This window comes from Aplidium turbinatum, chromosome 8 (genome assembly GCF_918807975.1).
Source record: "Aplidium turbinatum chromosome 8, kaAplTurb1.1, whole genome shotgun sequence".
Lineage (NCBI taxonomy): Eukaryota > Metazoa > Chordata > Ascidiacea > Aplousobranchia > Polyclinidae > Aplidium > Aplidium turbinatum.
The window spans coordinates 30,512,128-30,527,215 of NC_137479.1; the positions used below are offsets into that span (position 1 = coordinate 30,512,128).

Sequence of the window (15,088 nt, forward strand, 5' to 3'; positions counted from 1 at the left end):
TCTTTACAAACATTTCTTTTGCTTTTTCTGGGCAATGTGTTGTCACCTGAAGCGTTGCGATTGTGACTGGTGAACGTACTTCTATACGGTTTTCGCTAAAGTTCAGTGAATTTAATTTCATACCAAACGCTTGTTAATGTGATCTATTTTGTGCATTATTTATGTTTTTCTGGATGTGGAAACACTTATTATATCATAAATTCAGAGTAAAACAATGGTTAACACAAAAATGCTGCAACTGCAATGTAGATAAGTCAAAAAAGAATTACGTCACATATTCAAGGAATTTTGATGAATTATGCCAAAGAAAGCAAATTTAGAGGTCGGTGGGAGAGCACTTCCTCTTGTCGGATTCACTTCAAATTTTCACAGTGTCATTTTTTCATGAATCCTCCTCAAATGAGAGGGTGTGTAAACAAAAATAAAAAATTTCCATTTTTTTTGGCCACCCTACTGTTTATGACTTCTTAGGCCTAACAAGTAATAGCCTAAGTGACATTTGTTCGTTATAAAGGGAGGAGGAAGGGAAAGGAAGTAGTGGTCCATGACTGAGACACAATTTTTTTAAGTGGTCCTTGAATCTCAAAAGGTTGAGAACCTCTGAAGTAGAGCATACTGACCTATTATACTTACTCATCTTAACTCTATCTGTAACTTAACCCTGTCTTAACTCCATCATATCAAAAACAATACACGTCAACATAGCAAAGGTCGAGAAAAAGGTAGAAGCGCCAAAATGCGAACGTTAAAACGTGCTTGTGACCGAAGTAAGTTATTGAGTTGAAAGAAATTTGGCACGGTTGCAACACCTTCAGAAATATTCAACATATAAAGGGAAAAGAAAATGTTACAAACAAAAAAAATAAACAACATATATTTAGGCTATAGCTTTATTAGCCCACATAGCTTTAGCTGATATATTTAAGATTTGTATCGACAGTTGCTATGAAGATCTGCAGTGGTGCGTTATCAAGAGTGCTGATGGTCATGAGGGGAACACGGCTTGATGCGTTTAGCTTTGAAATATAAAAATGCCCAAAAATGGCTTATATTTATGAGTAAAAGTAATTTTTTGTTTAGTTTAGCGTTATGTATAATTCAAAAATTTCAATTTTGAAGCTATTTTCGGGAAATTAGAATAAAAACCGACTTTCTGACGGGTTTTCATCTCAAACACTTTATTTCAGTAAATTTGTTTGGTAAAAATTTAATTTCTATACGTACATTCTACAATACACATGGCTATTATCTTGTAAAATATTTTGGCTTTGGTTTTCATAGCTCCCGTTATTAGCGATTAATTATCACGGGGCTAAGATAGCCCGTGACGTACTTTCCGCGTACGAAAACAGCTCGTACTAAGATAGGGTTAAACTACGAGAGCAACTCAATATATTCCAACAAAGAAACGCCGCTGATTGATTGCAATGTGTAATTATGAATGCAATCCATTCCAACGTCTATACCAGAAACGCAAGGGGTCTTGTCACAATGACGCTGGCAATGTAGTAAATAGGATTAACGTTTAACCTCAACGTTTTACATAGAGTTAATAGTTTAACGTAAAGTAAGGTTAACTGCAACAAAATCTAAAGTAAATTAAATGTAAACATGTCACTGGTTTAAACTTAATGCTGACTTAAAACGTTTGCTCTGAATACGAGCTCATTCGACTGTAGCAGCTTCGCCACATTAGAAAACAACATCAAAATGCAAGTGGATTTTCACTCACAAAAAATTAAATAAATTACAAAATCGCAGGGGTGCAATAAAAGTTGAAGTTGAAAAAAGCTGAAATCAATATATGAAAGTGAATTAAACAAACATGAGGAAATGCAGAAGTATATATGTAAGTTAAAATGATCTGTTGAAGAAACACTGTGAGGCGAAGGCCACACAATAACCAGATTTTCTTCATCTATGTGACACAGACACTCTCCGTCACTTCTTAGCTGAGGAATCAAATAATATAAATGACACTGTTACTTCGTCAAAAAAGTGAAACAAACTCAGTGATCTAAAAATATTCTAGGTATAAATTAAATCAATCCTTCTTGTTTAAGCCGAATAGTTTAATGGTGTTGAGGATATTAATCCACTACGTTTTCTTTTTTATAAGTTGTCGTCTTGTACAATATGTCTGTCACAATCATTAAGCGTAGTTTGGACGGCAGCTAACATTCTTGTTCTAAAAAAGGTGAACTATTTCAAAACTGAGGTGATTGAAAACTTACATGGCATGGCTAAACAAATGGGCCTGAGTAGTGATAAGAAGTCCCAGTTAGTGATAGAAGATTATCGTATGATAATGGACCAAAACGCTCAGCAAGAAGCTGACCAAAGAGAAGAAAAAAGAGCTGCTCGTGAAATAAGGAAAGCAGAACTTGAAGTGGAAGAGAAACGGGCACAACTTAATGCTGAAGCTGAAGAGAGCTCAACGTGAATCAGAAGCTGAAGAAAAAAGAGCACAAAGGGAAGCTGAAAATTGTAGAGCAAAATTAAAGGCTGAAGAGAAAAGAGCACATGGTAAACTTGGCTGAACAGTATTTAGTTGCTCGTGATGAGAAGCTGGAGGTCGAAGAGCCATTATGCGATGATGGCACCTGTCCGAAAAAAGGCGTCCACAATTGCTGTTTCCTTCTGCACTAACGTTTCACGGGATGGCGCCAACACAAAAAAATTCATCCTCGGAGTCGTAACTGGTGTTGGTGTCACTCTTCTCGATATCAACCTGGCTTGATGTTTCCCGCAACAGTCGAATTACATCTAGGATCGCAGCTCCACACCAGAAAACGAGATTCCCAAAAGAGCGAAAACCAAACCGATTATATAGCTGCTTGTCTACGCCAGTGTTGCCAAAAAACGAGTATTTTTTCACTTTAAATTAAAAGTAGCAGGTAGCGGGAGTGCGACTGAAAAAAGTAGCGCCTCTCCTGCTACCGCTACTTTGGAAAAGAAATAGCGCCGCTACTGCAGCCGCTACTCCAACCAAAAAGTAGCGCCGCTACCGTTACTTTTACCAAAAAAGTAGCGCGCTACTGCCCACCTCTGGATGTTATACATAAATTGAAATTACAAAACTGACTATTAAAATTACAAAATGACAAAACTATATTATATTAAATGCCGTGTGCTTGTTAGTTTTTTTTATATGTCTATGATTCCTGTAATAGTATAAAACTTTTGCAAAACAAAATGTGCAAAAAGAAAGCATTTGGCAAATGTACGGCCACTGAGCATTCCCGATGTGTTGAATGTCAGACAACATCAATGAGGAAAATAAGTCCCCACTCCCCATTAGTGTCCACGTTTGTGCTCTTTCCATAATTTTTTTTGTGGACATACCTCCAAGCTGACACAACGTAGGTGTGGATGCACAACAACATAAGCCAAGTATGAATTTATTTTCGAATAAACGTCCAAGTTTTGCTCTTTTCATCAAGTAAAACTGTTGTTTGTGGACAGACTGACCGAATTATGTACCTTGAGTATTCCTGTAACAGCTCAAAACTACAAATGCACCATTTAATTACCAGTAAATTTCCTTTCCGGTGAAGTGATCAAAATGACCGCTGACATTGGCCGTTGAACGCTTAGTATAAGTTTAGCCGTTCTCATGTTAAACAAGTATTCTCGTTTAATGCACCAACAGTTAGCATTGGTTAAATGATATGAGATGTTCTACTGGTGCAAATTAAGCTAAACTATCACAAGATGTATACAGTGACAATCTTCTTTTATTCCGACGTTTCGTCAATCAGACACGACTGACTTCTTCAGGGGGCTAGACCAGGTAGTGACTACCTGTCTAGCATGGCAAAACACAGGACATATTGCTGAAAACAACTAAACATGCAAAATGAAATATGTCCTGCAATATGTCCTGTGTTTTGCCATGCTAGACAGGTAGTCACTACCTGGTTTAGACCCCTGAAGAAGTCAGTCGTGTCTGATTGACGAAACGTCGGAATAAAAGCAGATTGTCACTGTATACATCTTGTGATAGTTTAGCTTAATTTGCACCAGTAGAACATCTCATATCATTTAATTTAATGCCTGGTGAACAGCCTCATTCAATTTTTAGCATTGGTGTTAGTTAACTTTGTCTGAATTATTTGGTTTAGTATTTCACTTCGAACACTAAATAATGTTGAAACAGAGTGTCCTTCCTAAGCCTACAACGAACGATGAAATTGTAAATTAACAAATTTTCTGTTTGTAGATAACAGTGCTCGATCTTTCCGGGAATGTAATCGATGACGTCGCTGCTACGGCACTCGCAGATGCAGTCGTGAAAATAAAGAGATTGGACGTAACCAGATGTAACCTCAGCAGTTACGCTTGGGATTTGATTTCAAAGAAACGTTCATTTTATAAGCAGTGAGTATTCGTTTGTTTACTGAAAATGTAAAATTACTTAATGGTCCAAACACTGTTTTCCTGCACCTTTTTCTTTTTTTCGAAACTACTATGAAAGTGTTTCTCGACTTATCAGTATCTTAATTAATTATTTTGCTTCCGTCATGCGCGTTCACCATTGCTAAAGTTTTTATAGATAATAAAGACAATTGGATATAAAACTTGTCTTCAATGCATCGTTTAGTAATCAATGAACAACGTAACTGTCTCAGCGTCCATAGTTACTAAACGTTCTTACATTGATGACAATGTTATCGCCATGGCCGGGCTAGTGATTGAAATCTTAATTGGTACCACAACCAGGGTTTTGCTGGGTAGATACTCGGATTGGCCAGGCTTTTTATCAAAAAAAAGCTTTGATTTCACAACAAAGTGTAAATCTATAAACAGGTTTGAAAAGCATTCCTAAATTATGACGTGTTGTGCCGTTGCCCTCTCTGAATGAGGTGGAGGGAGGTGGATTTCACTTGTTCATGATAGACCAAAGTAAACCTAGTTTTAGTTTCTGGGCAAAATATTAAATAACAAAATGGTATTTTATGTTCAGTCAGCTGCTAAGTGATTGAAATACTTCACGAACGCTTTAGACCAGTAGATCGCTAATAATTTTATTCACGGACCACTGTTAATAAAGTTTCAAGTCTGCGGACCCTCACCTAAAACTGTTCAAGAAATCCATCAGAAAATGTCTTGTTGTTTAATACATAGCCCACTATTGAGGGATATTTATTGTAATATCTGATATAGGCTGCATGGCAGCTGCTTGAAATTTTAATGAAATAAAGCGTCTCAAAAGTGTCGAAGAAGTTTTATTACCAAAATATTATAATTTTACTTATTTTTTTTCGTTACGTATGCAAACACGATTGCCAGGTTTTTTGGTTTTGTAATAACCTTGACTTGTGATTTGGAGTGCTAGGAGTAAAGCCAAAGCTATCTTTCTCCTAGCACGATATGTATTTTGTTCATCGCTTACGAGACAATAGATCTCATGTCAAACTGTAACAATAGCAGGGTTCGTTGTAGCGATGGAGGGTAGCGGTGTACCATGGTGATAAGATAGCATCGTGGTAGTCGAAGTTGCTGGCTATTGTTAACGATTGGCAGCAGAAAGTAATTGAACTTGATACTGTCTGCTGCTGTCCAACGACTGGGAATGATAAAGGTCGGGAATCATCCTAGTTGACTGACTACAATGAATTTCAAAAGAATTTATTTATTGAATACTCAACGCACATGATAATCGACTCAGATATCCAGGCGATAGTGACGTTTTGCTGAGATGACAATTTCAAAAGAGAGCGACTTGAGGCCTTTAAACGCTTTAAACAAGACTGTGACGTCATGTCCGGAAGTAATAGAGCAAAGAATGTTTAATATCGATTTGGAATTACATGATTGAGTTTCGGTACATGATATGACTGAGATGTAGAATTCGATGCAAAAATACAGTTATGTGAGAATGCCAAGTCGTAGTCGGTACAGAATCATGACCTTACCTTTCAATTTGGGCTGCATCAAATCCCCCAACCAAAAAATAATTGTCATGCCAGTATCACCTTTAGTAAAAACTTACTGCGTGAAATATTATAAATTTAGATAAAGTGTATTCCGGGCCACCTAACCCATGAAATATATGAATCGTGGTTAATAGTTAATAGAATAGTGGTGAATCGTTGTGAGTTAACTCTATTTTTGTCTCTTGAATTATGCACAACGATTCACCAGTTGTGCATAATTCAAAGTTCCTAGATGGTGTAATGGGCCACCAGGTTTTGAAAACGTAGTGAAATTTGAAACAATGTAGTGAAGACAAAAATAATTTTAAATCAGACAACATCTGGTGGCCTTTGAAGATTGTTTATCCTTTCAATAAATTGAAAAAATCAAACAATTCCACCATCTTCCAAAGCAGTGCAAGGGGCAGAAAGCAAATCGCATTTTCTATGTTCCAAATAAAAAGTTTTTGTATATCAGAAAAATTAAAATTATATGCTTGACTGACCAGTGTTGCGCCCAATAAAACCAAATTATGGACAACCAAAAGTGACGAACAAGCAATGACTTCTAATTCGTAATAAACGTAACCTATGTGTTTTCAAGACAGCAATCTGGCAACACTGATAAACATGGCTGTTACATGGGAAACTGTGAATATCTTTTGTTAATGATCCCTCTTTTAGAAACACTCTCCATATGGGAAAGGGAAAGTTTCCGTATATGCATTTCCAGTGATGATATAGCATCAGACCTTTTTTACCGTTTTTTGTTTTGCACGTACAAGTAAATATAAGTAAAGACACAAATTTTGTTTGTCTAGAAATCGAATTTTAATTTTGCATGTTTAGTTGATTGCAGCAACATGTTTTTTTGCCATGAAGAAGTCAGTCGTGTCTGATTGATGAAACGTCGGAATAAAAGCAGATTATCACCTCATACATCTTGCGGTAGTTCAGCTTAATTTGCACCAGTAGAACGCATCATGTTATTTAACTAAATGCCTGATGAACAGCCTCGTTCAATTGTTAGTGTTTGATTAGTTGTTATATTGAATATAATTTTACAAATAAAGCATGCGTTCAAGTTCAGTTCAGTGTCCAAATCAAGATAATGTTTGATACGCATGACTTGGTTGTATACCTTGTAACACAAAGAGATTTATTTTCATGCGAGTCAGTTCAATCTTGTACAGGTGAAAAATCGATTTCAATCTGCTAGATCAGGGGTTCCCAACCGGTGGTACGTGTACCACTAGTGTTACGCGGGAGCTTTTCAGGTGGTACGCGAGCAGCTCTCCGTTGCATGCGATATGTAGTAGTATTGTCAAATAAAGTAGGCCTATTGCAACAATTATTTAATTTTGAGTTTCTAAAATATACGAACAACACTTTTATTTCTTTCCGTACTAAATTCTCTGCACTCAGTAAGCTACTTTTGTCGATCTTGCTTCCTGCTGTCATTGTTATTAATACAATGCTGCTGTGCGAACTTAATGGTGTCTGTGACGAAACTAATAATTGTGTGTGCAATGTGAATGGTGTCTGTGAAGAAACCATTACGTGTGCATTGCGCAATGTGGTCTGTGCAATTGCAGAATTGCGTTTATTCTGATGTCGGTTTTCCGACGTGTAGTGGCTGAATCCTGAACAGCATTACAATTTTGTTTAAATGTTTGAAAATGTCGAAGCGAAAGTATAGCGCAGATTATATTAAGTATGGCTTCATTGCTATTCAACATCGTGGAGATAGCTTACCTCAGTGCGTGATCTGTATGAAAACCCTTTCAAATGCAGCTTTGAAACCAAGTTTGCTTAAGCGGCATCTTGAGTCCAATCATGCAGATAAGATGAATCGAGATAAGAGTTATTTTGAGCAACTTGGGGAGAACGTGAAGCGACAGCGCATGGATCACACAGGCCAGTTTTACCGAAATAATACCGGAATTGTAAAGGCATCCTATGAAGTATCTCTTCTGGTGGCCCAAAACAAAAAAGCTCATGTCATTGCGGAGTCACTTGTTTTGCCAGCAGCAAAGATATTAGTCAGAAATTTGATTGGAGAAGATTCAGTGGCAAAGTTGGATAGCGTATCGCTTTCTAACAATACTGTGAAACGACGCATCGAGGAAATGTCAGTTGATATCACTGACCAAGTGATTGCAGGAGTAAGAGATTCGAAGTTTGGATTTGCCTTACAACTTGATGAATCCACAGGTGTCACAAACTGCTGCCAACTGCTTGTCTACGTCCGCTTTGCACAGAACGATGCTGTAAAAACGGAATTATTGTTGAATCATGAGGTGTCCACTATATCAAAAGAAGATATTTTCAACTCTTTGGATAATTTTTTCAATGAAAATGAACTGGATTGGGGAAATCTTGTCGGATGTACGACAGATGGGGCTCCCTCTATGCTCGGTAAAAAGTCTGGATTTCAAGCTCATGTCAAAGATGTGTCCCCTTGCGTCATAAGTGTTCACTGTTTCATGCACAGGTTTGCTCTTTGCACAAAGGTTCTTCCTGCAAAGTTGTTAATGTGCTTGAACAGGGTAGTCAAAATCGTAAATTTTGTTAAAACATCAGCTTTAAATACTCGATTGTTTAAGGTTATTTGTGAAGATCTCGGCTCAGACCACACTTGTCTCCTCTATCACACAGAAGTGCGCTGGCTCTCTCGAGGAAATACAACTAAGCGTCTTTTTGAAATGAGGAATGAATTACTTTTATTTTTCCAACAGAAAGACCATGAATTTCAAAACGATCTGGAAGACGAGGAATTCATTGCAAGATTGGCTTATTTGTCAGATATATTTGAAGCTTTCAATCATTTAAATCTGTCATTTCAAGAGCAAAACTGCACTGTCGTAGACTTTGTTTCAAAACTGGGAGCTTTTATCCGAAAGCTGGAATTATGGAGGAAAAATGTGGAAAACAAGCGCTACGGTATACTGTTTAAATTTCTGTCAGCCCTTGAAATGGAAATCAGTGATGACTTTTCCAGAGAAATTGCCCAGCATCTCTTGCTGCTAACTGCTGAATTGCAGCATTACTTTTCAGATACCACAAGCTGCCCATACATCACAGATCCTTTCTTAGTGGACCCAGCCGACCTACCTGTCGGTACAGGGGAACAAGAGGAACTGATAGACATGCAGGAGGATCAGACAGCAAAAAAAACAATGCAAAGAATGTTCTGCAATAAACTTCTGGCTTAGTATGCCTTCTTCATACCCAACGCTAGCTTCCCACGCTGTTCCACAACTACTGATTTTTCCTTCTACTTGGGAATGTGAGGAGGGATTTTCTATTCTTATGAACATCAAATCAAAAAAATCGAAACCGACTAAGTGCCCCTGGACATGACTTCAGATGTGCTATTAGCAAAGTTATGCCACGCATCGATCAACTAGTGAAAGATAAACAAAAACAAAAATATCATTAAATTTAGTTGTATTGTGTTTGTGTTTAGTTGTGTTTTTCTTTGTTATTCTGATGCGTTCTGTGCTGTGTGGTGTAATGGACTCTGTGATGTTCTGTTGGTAATTTTGCTACTTTCGCTGACTTTACATCCAGATTCATCATCTTGCAAATAATTTAATATTGGATCAAATTAGTTGTTTTGAAAATAGTGGTACGTGTTGACAATCCGTGGTGGCTAAGTGGTACGAGAACATAAAAAGGTTGGGAACCCCTGTGCTAGATCATCTTCAGTTGAGCAATATTCGTTCAATTTGAATAAGGGACAGTGCGACTTCATGAGTTTTTGTTGTCACGCTTGCTGAGCTCATTTTGAAAATAAATTCCAAGAAAGTAGGCTTTATTAGTGATAAAATAATATCATGGTTTGATCACTTTTGTAAATTATATCGGTTGTGCAGAAATGTTAGCACTTTGTAATATCTACTGATAGTTCAATGAAACTTTTTTTTAAATTTCTTGATATTTTCTGTTCTTCGGTGTCGATGTGGTGTGGACCCGATAGATTTCATTTAAAACTCATAAAATGGTGACAAAATTAATTTTTCGTAAAATAGAACACTTGTATCATATTGTCTATAGAAATTATTCAAGTTGACAAAATAATAAAGATCCGATGCACCCTACTTTCCATAACAAAGCTTTTGTTATGTTTAGTGAGCTCATTCAATCAACTCATCCATTCAAATACCAGTGATGTCAAAGGCATTGTTCCGAGACGACACAACGACACGACATACCCATGAAGATGCAACGTCATGATAGATCCATGAAGATCATGATAAATCCATAAAGACTCAACGTCATGATAGATCCACGAAGATGCAACGTCATGATAGATCCATAAAGATGCAACGTCATGATAGATCCATGAAGATGCAACGTCATGATAGATCCATGAAGGATGCAACGCCATGATAAATCCATGAAGATGCAACGTCATGATAGATCCATGAAGATTCAACGCCATGATAGATCCGAGATGATGCAACGTCATGATAGATCTTTGAAGATGAAACGTAATGGTAGTTCATTGTTCGTGGATGCGACAAACTTATCGAAGCAACCCATCCAGGACTCGGGCTCCTCTTCTCCAAACACAACTTAGAAAAAGCGAACTTCTTCATAAGAGAGTTAACAGACTTGCGCAGTGATCACCACCCAGCAATATGTTGGTGACTTTGCCTCAGACAATACAGAAATCGACATCTACAAACTCTGTGATGAAGAATCGGCTAACCCCATTTGGTGAAGATATCTTGTCTTCCTCTTGGATCATCATCATCACTTATCAGTGACATTCCGTGACGAATTCCTCAAAGTCCTCCGCGCATCTAATGAACTTTTTAAGAACATCTTTACGTGCTTGAAGTGATGTAAGAACAACATCGATTAATGTTTTAATTATGTTAGATTTTGATAAATTAAAATAGATTTTTGTACATTTTCATCTTAGGCTATTGCCAATCAGTTAAGCTGATATATAATACCTATGATGCACAAGACATGTAACCGAGTCGTTCACATCTCATATCAAGCAGTGTTGTGGGTTTAACACATTAAAATAGATTTTTGTATATTTTTATCATAGGCTATTGCCAATCAGTTAAGCTGATATATAATATCTATCATGATTTTTCAAGAAAATGAAATATCTTCTGACAGGTGTTAAACCCACAACACTGCTTGATATGAGATATGAACGACTCGGTTACATGTCTTGTAATACAAACGAATTTATTTTTACACAAGTCAGTTCAATCGTAAACAGCTAAAAATCGATTTCAATCAGCTAGCAGCTAGATCATCTTCAGTTAAGCTTATTCAAATAGAATTAATTTATTAAATTAATCAAATTATTAAAATAGAATAGATTTTTAGCTGTTTTTGATTGAACTGACTCGTGTGAAAATAGATTCGTTTGTAAATTATGATTTTTATATTATTTTTTCTTTTCACTATTCAAATGACGTTGCTATTTCAGTTGTGCCATTTTATTATTCTAATTAATTGGTTCTAATACTTTATATCTGATAAAAGAAATTTTCCTCCCATTCACAGAACTCTGAAATCATTGAAAACATTCACAAACCATCTTCAGGTTCCTGAAATGATGTAATTACTGTACAAAAATGTCTGTACTATCGTAATGTGTAATTATACGACCAATTGACATATTAGAAATTATGAAATTGAAGTACAATTTTATAAATTATATTTTCACTATACTACCAATCAGGCGAGCTGGTAATGACCATCATAATTTTGGTTTGTTTTTTTATTTAACTGACCTTGGTATTTTAATTGTGCCATATTTTTAATACATTCATTTGGTTTTAATATTTACCATTGAAATGGTGTCGGCTGCATTGCCAAGTGGTGAGAACCTTGGAACGGCACTCGAAAGGGCGCCGGTTCGACACCGCTTAAGAGCATGCGGTTGTGTCTTTGGCAAGACACTTAAAGGCATGCCTGAAGGTGGGTATGAAGATTGGCTTCCTTGCCTTCCCGTCCACTTCATCTAAATCTTCAATCACCGGGCGTAAGCCTGGATACGACAAAAAAAATTGAACTGGTTTGTTGTCAAATTGACGAATTCCTGAATCATTCCGATTTCTTATGCAGACGTGTTGCCATTTTTGTTGTAACAAACCATGATTATGATGCAATGTTTTCCATTTGATGGCTCTGTTATATTTCTTGTACTTACTCTTTATATTCCGTAATACAGTAGTATATCTGAAGGGACCGCGGAAAAAGTGTCACCATAGCCGAAGTGTCACTATAGACGAATTCAACTCAACTGTTGCGTATGCAAACGGGACTTTGCAACAGGTGTCACTATAGGCGAAGTGTCACTATAGCCAAAGTCACTATAGGCGAATTCTGCTGTAATGCTTCTTGTCGTCTTGATGACGTAACGTTATATCCTGACTTGGATAATGATCTGTACAATGTATTGTGTTTGTTTCCGAAAATAACTTTGCCAGACTCATCTTTGTTGCTTGATGTAGCGGACAGCAGATAATTTAACATATCTGCCCATACCTAGCTGTAATACTAAGTCTACAGCGACATTTCGGGCGCAACAATGCGGCAGAAATGATCTGAGAACGAGGTCTCGGCTTCTTTATTATATATATGATTTTATTGTCACCACATAACTTAAAAGATTGCAATCCTCTTTCCACAACAGAACATAATTCAAATCATAAGTTAAACCCAGGAAACTGCACACTGAACGTTGACTGACGGAGCCAGAAGTAATATCACTACTGTACCAAAATCATGCCATACTGGGTGCGGCAAAATCAGACTGTGCTCTGATAGCGGCAAAAATCATTTGTACTGATTGCACCAAAATCATACCGAACTCTGACACACTCTCCACACCAAAAATAATACTCTGTGTTGAATGGAAGGCCAGGACGCGGTATGCATAGTCGCTGAGGCATCCAGCATCTGTAGGCTATAACGTTGACAGTGACGATCGGTGAGGGAAAGCAAGGAAAGCAGTGCTTACCTGAGCGAAAACTATGCAAAATATAATGACTGAATTCTAGGTTTAACTTCTTATTATTTTTATCACGTCTATTTTAACTTGAAAATTACTGTATTCGTGACTAGAATTACTCGTAACGCTTGTGAGTAGTCTAAGTCCTCACCAAACCACATGTCTTGCCTATAAATGCCAATTAACGCAAACGCTTCTGTCAGAAACAACCACTGAAGCTCCAGGGAAGCAACTATCAAAGTTGCTTTCCCAGGTTCAAAAATGTCAAAAAACGCCTTCGTTTTATCCAATCTTCAATCGTTTTGCAAAACGTCACCAGCTGCTTAGCCAATCAGATGTGTTATTTTTACGGTATGGTGAGACTTGCTTTCCCAGTGACGTCAATGCGTACATTCCCTAGAGCGGCTAGACTAACTCGTCAGAATGGTCTCTCGTCACGGTACACAGCAGTACACGGCTCGTCATAAGGGACTGCAGCCCCCCCCAACATTTTTGTGCATATGTGAATTATAATACATATAGATAGTTTTGCCATGTTTTTTTTTAGTTTTATTCGTTTTTAAAAAAATAATTGGCAACTCTGGGTCTGCAAATTTTGCAGGTCCGGTGTTGCTTGTTCTTTTTTTTATGACGTAGGTTTTTCAGAAAAAAGTTTTCTAACATCACTGAACAAGCGCTGTGGGGACTGCAAATAGAACGGTAGGCACTTTAACATGCAGATATCCAATCCAGCACGAACCAATCAGAAGCTACGCTTTTCATGACGTCATCAAGATTGCGTTTGGGAAGAATAAAGGAAAAACGCAAATTTTAGTTAAATTAAATCATCACTTTGCCATCGGTTGGCTTGGCGCATTGGGTTAGGGCGGTAGTAGTCATTACAATGACGTGGGTTTGATTCCCACCTCTGCTATAGCTCTTTTTTCTTCTGTAATTACCAAACAAAGTTCAAAGTAATTATTAATTCTCTGGCTGAATGCTGGAATGGTCACAATAGCAGATAACGTAGCATCTCATTGGTTCTTGGTTGGATTGGATACGCGCGTGGATTATTAGAAATCTGCTTGTTAAAGTGCTTACCAAATAGAACAGACCCTGGTCAGGGATTCCAACTTTGTTTTTCGTAAATCTTTAGGGTAAGCGTGTGGAAGCTATCGGTGATTAGGTACCGTAAAGGGTTTGTAGGTTAGCCTACTTTACTTGATCTGTGTTTTGAGAAGTCACTGAGACAGACTAGTTTTGATTTGAAATGAAGCCAATTACTGTAATTATTTTTAATCATTTCAGACCAGTAGAAGCATGAGATGTAGGCTATTGTTCACGCTTGTCTTGAAAAGATTTATTAGGCTGTGATATTTTCAAGTAGCCTAAGAATTATCGGTAGGCATGGTTTAGAACTTTAGATGTTAACTGTAGCCATTTTAGTGCTCTTTCACAATTCGCCTTGTTGGTCAACTGGATGATGACTTTGTAGGGTTTTTACCAAGACGATCTCTATAACAGGCCTGGACACCGCGCGCCTCCAGTCGAAAACTGGAGGCGGATGGTTTAAGCGAGGTTTTTAGCTATCACACAAAGTGCTTTTGATTTTTGCGAGTGCATTGTTATTCAGGGAGCTAAATATGCTTAATAACAATAAATTTAAAATAGGCACTGCAGTTTTTTCAGAGAATTTGAGGTTTTTATGTGTGAAACTAGATTAGCCTGGCAGTAAAGCTGCAGAGGCCAGCAGGCTAGTGTGTTAGATATGTTTAGTACATGAGTTAAAATTGAATCCAAGCTACGGTAATTAGTCTAAATTGTATGCTTTTGAAAGTAAAATATATATATGTTTCGTAGTTTAGAGACACCGCTAGCCCTATAATAGGCAGAAAGTGTTGTGTTACTGGATGCAGATCTGGTTACGATGGGAATAAACAAATGTTGATGTATCACTTATCCAAGGATAGTGAAGAGAGAGAGAGCGCTCCTAATGGAATTGCATCAGAAGTTAATAATATGCAAGGTTTTAACTTGAAAACTATTTTAGCTACATTGCAGAGTTGCCAGAAACAAGTACGGTATCGGTATTTCTTTTGATAAACTAAATATAGAGGCCTATGTCAAGCCTAGTATGTCTTACCACAGAAGAAAGATTTTTTGGAAAGCTCAATATAATTCTAAACAATTAGCAACCACT

At 37.2% G+C, this 15,088-nt stretch overlaps 2 protein-coding genes across 2 annotated transcripts in view; both read left to right on the forward strand.

Annotated features, from left to right (window-relative positions):
- The window catches only part of LOC145776266 (NACHT, LRR and PYD domains-containing protein 3-like), a 102,642-nt gene extending 92,550 nt beyond the window's left edge, over nt 1–10,092 (forward strand). Inside the window, exons 16-17 of the mRNA XM_082587668.1 lie at nt 4,223–4,380; nt 10,053–10,092. Coding sequence (XP_082443794.1) covers nt 4,223–4,380; nt 10,053–10,092 — 198 coding nt within the window. The remainder of the gene's footprint in view (nt 1–4,222; nt 4,381–10,052) is intronic.
- Nucleotides 7,598–9,133, forward strand: LOC145775404 (zinc finger BED domain-containing protein 5-like). Its single transcript, XM_082586695.1, has one exon. It carries the CDS (start codon nt 7,598–7,600, stop codon nt 9,131–9,133), a length of 1,536 nt encoding a protein of 511 aa, XP_082442821.1.
- Nucleotides 10,093–15,088: the final 4,996 nt, after the last annotated feature.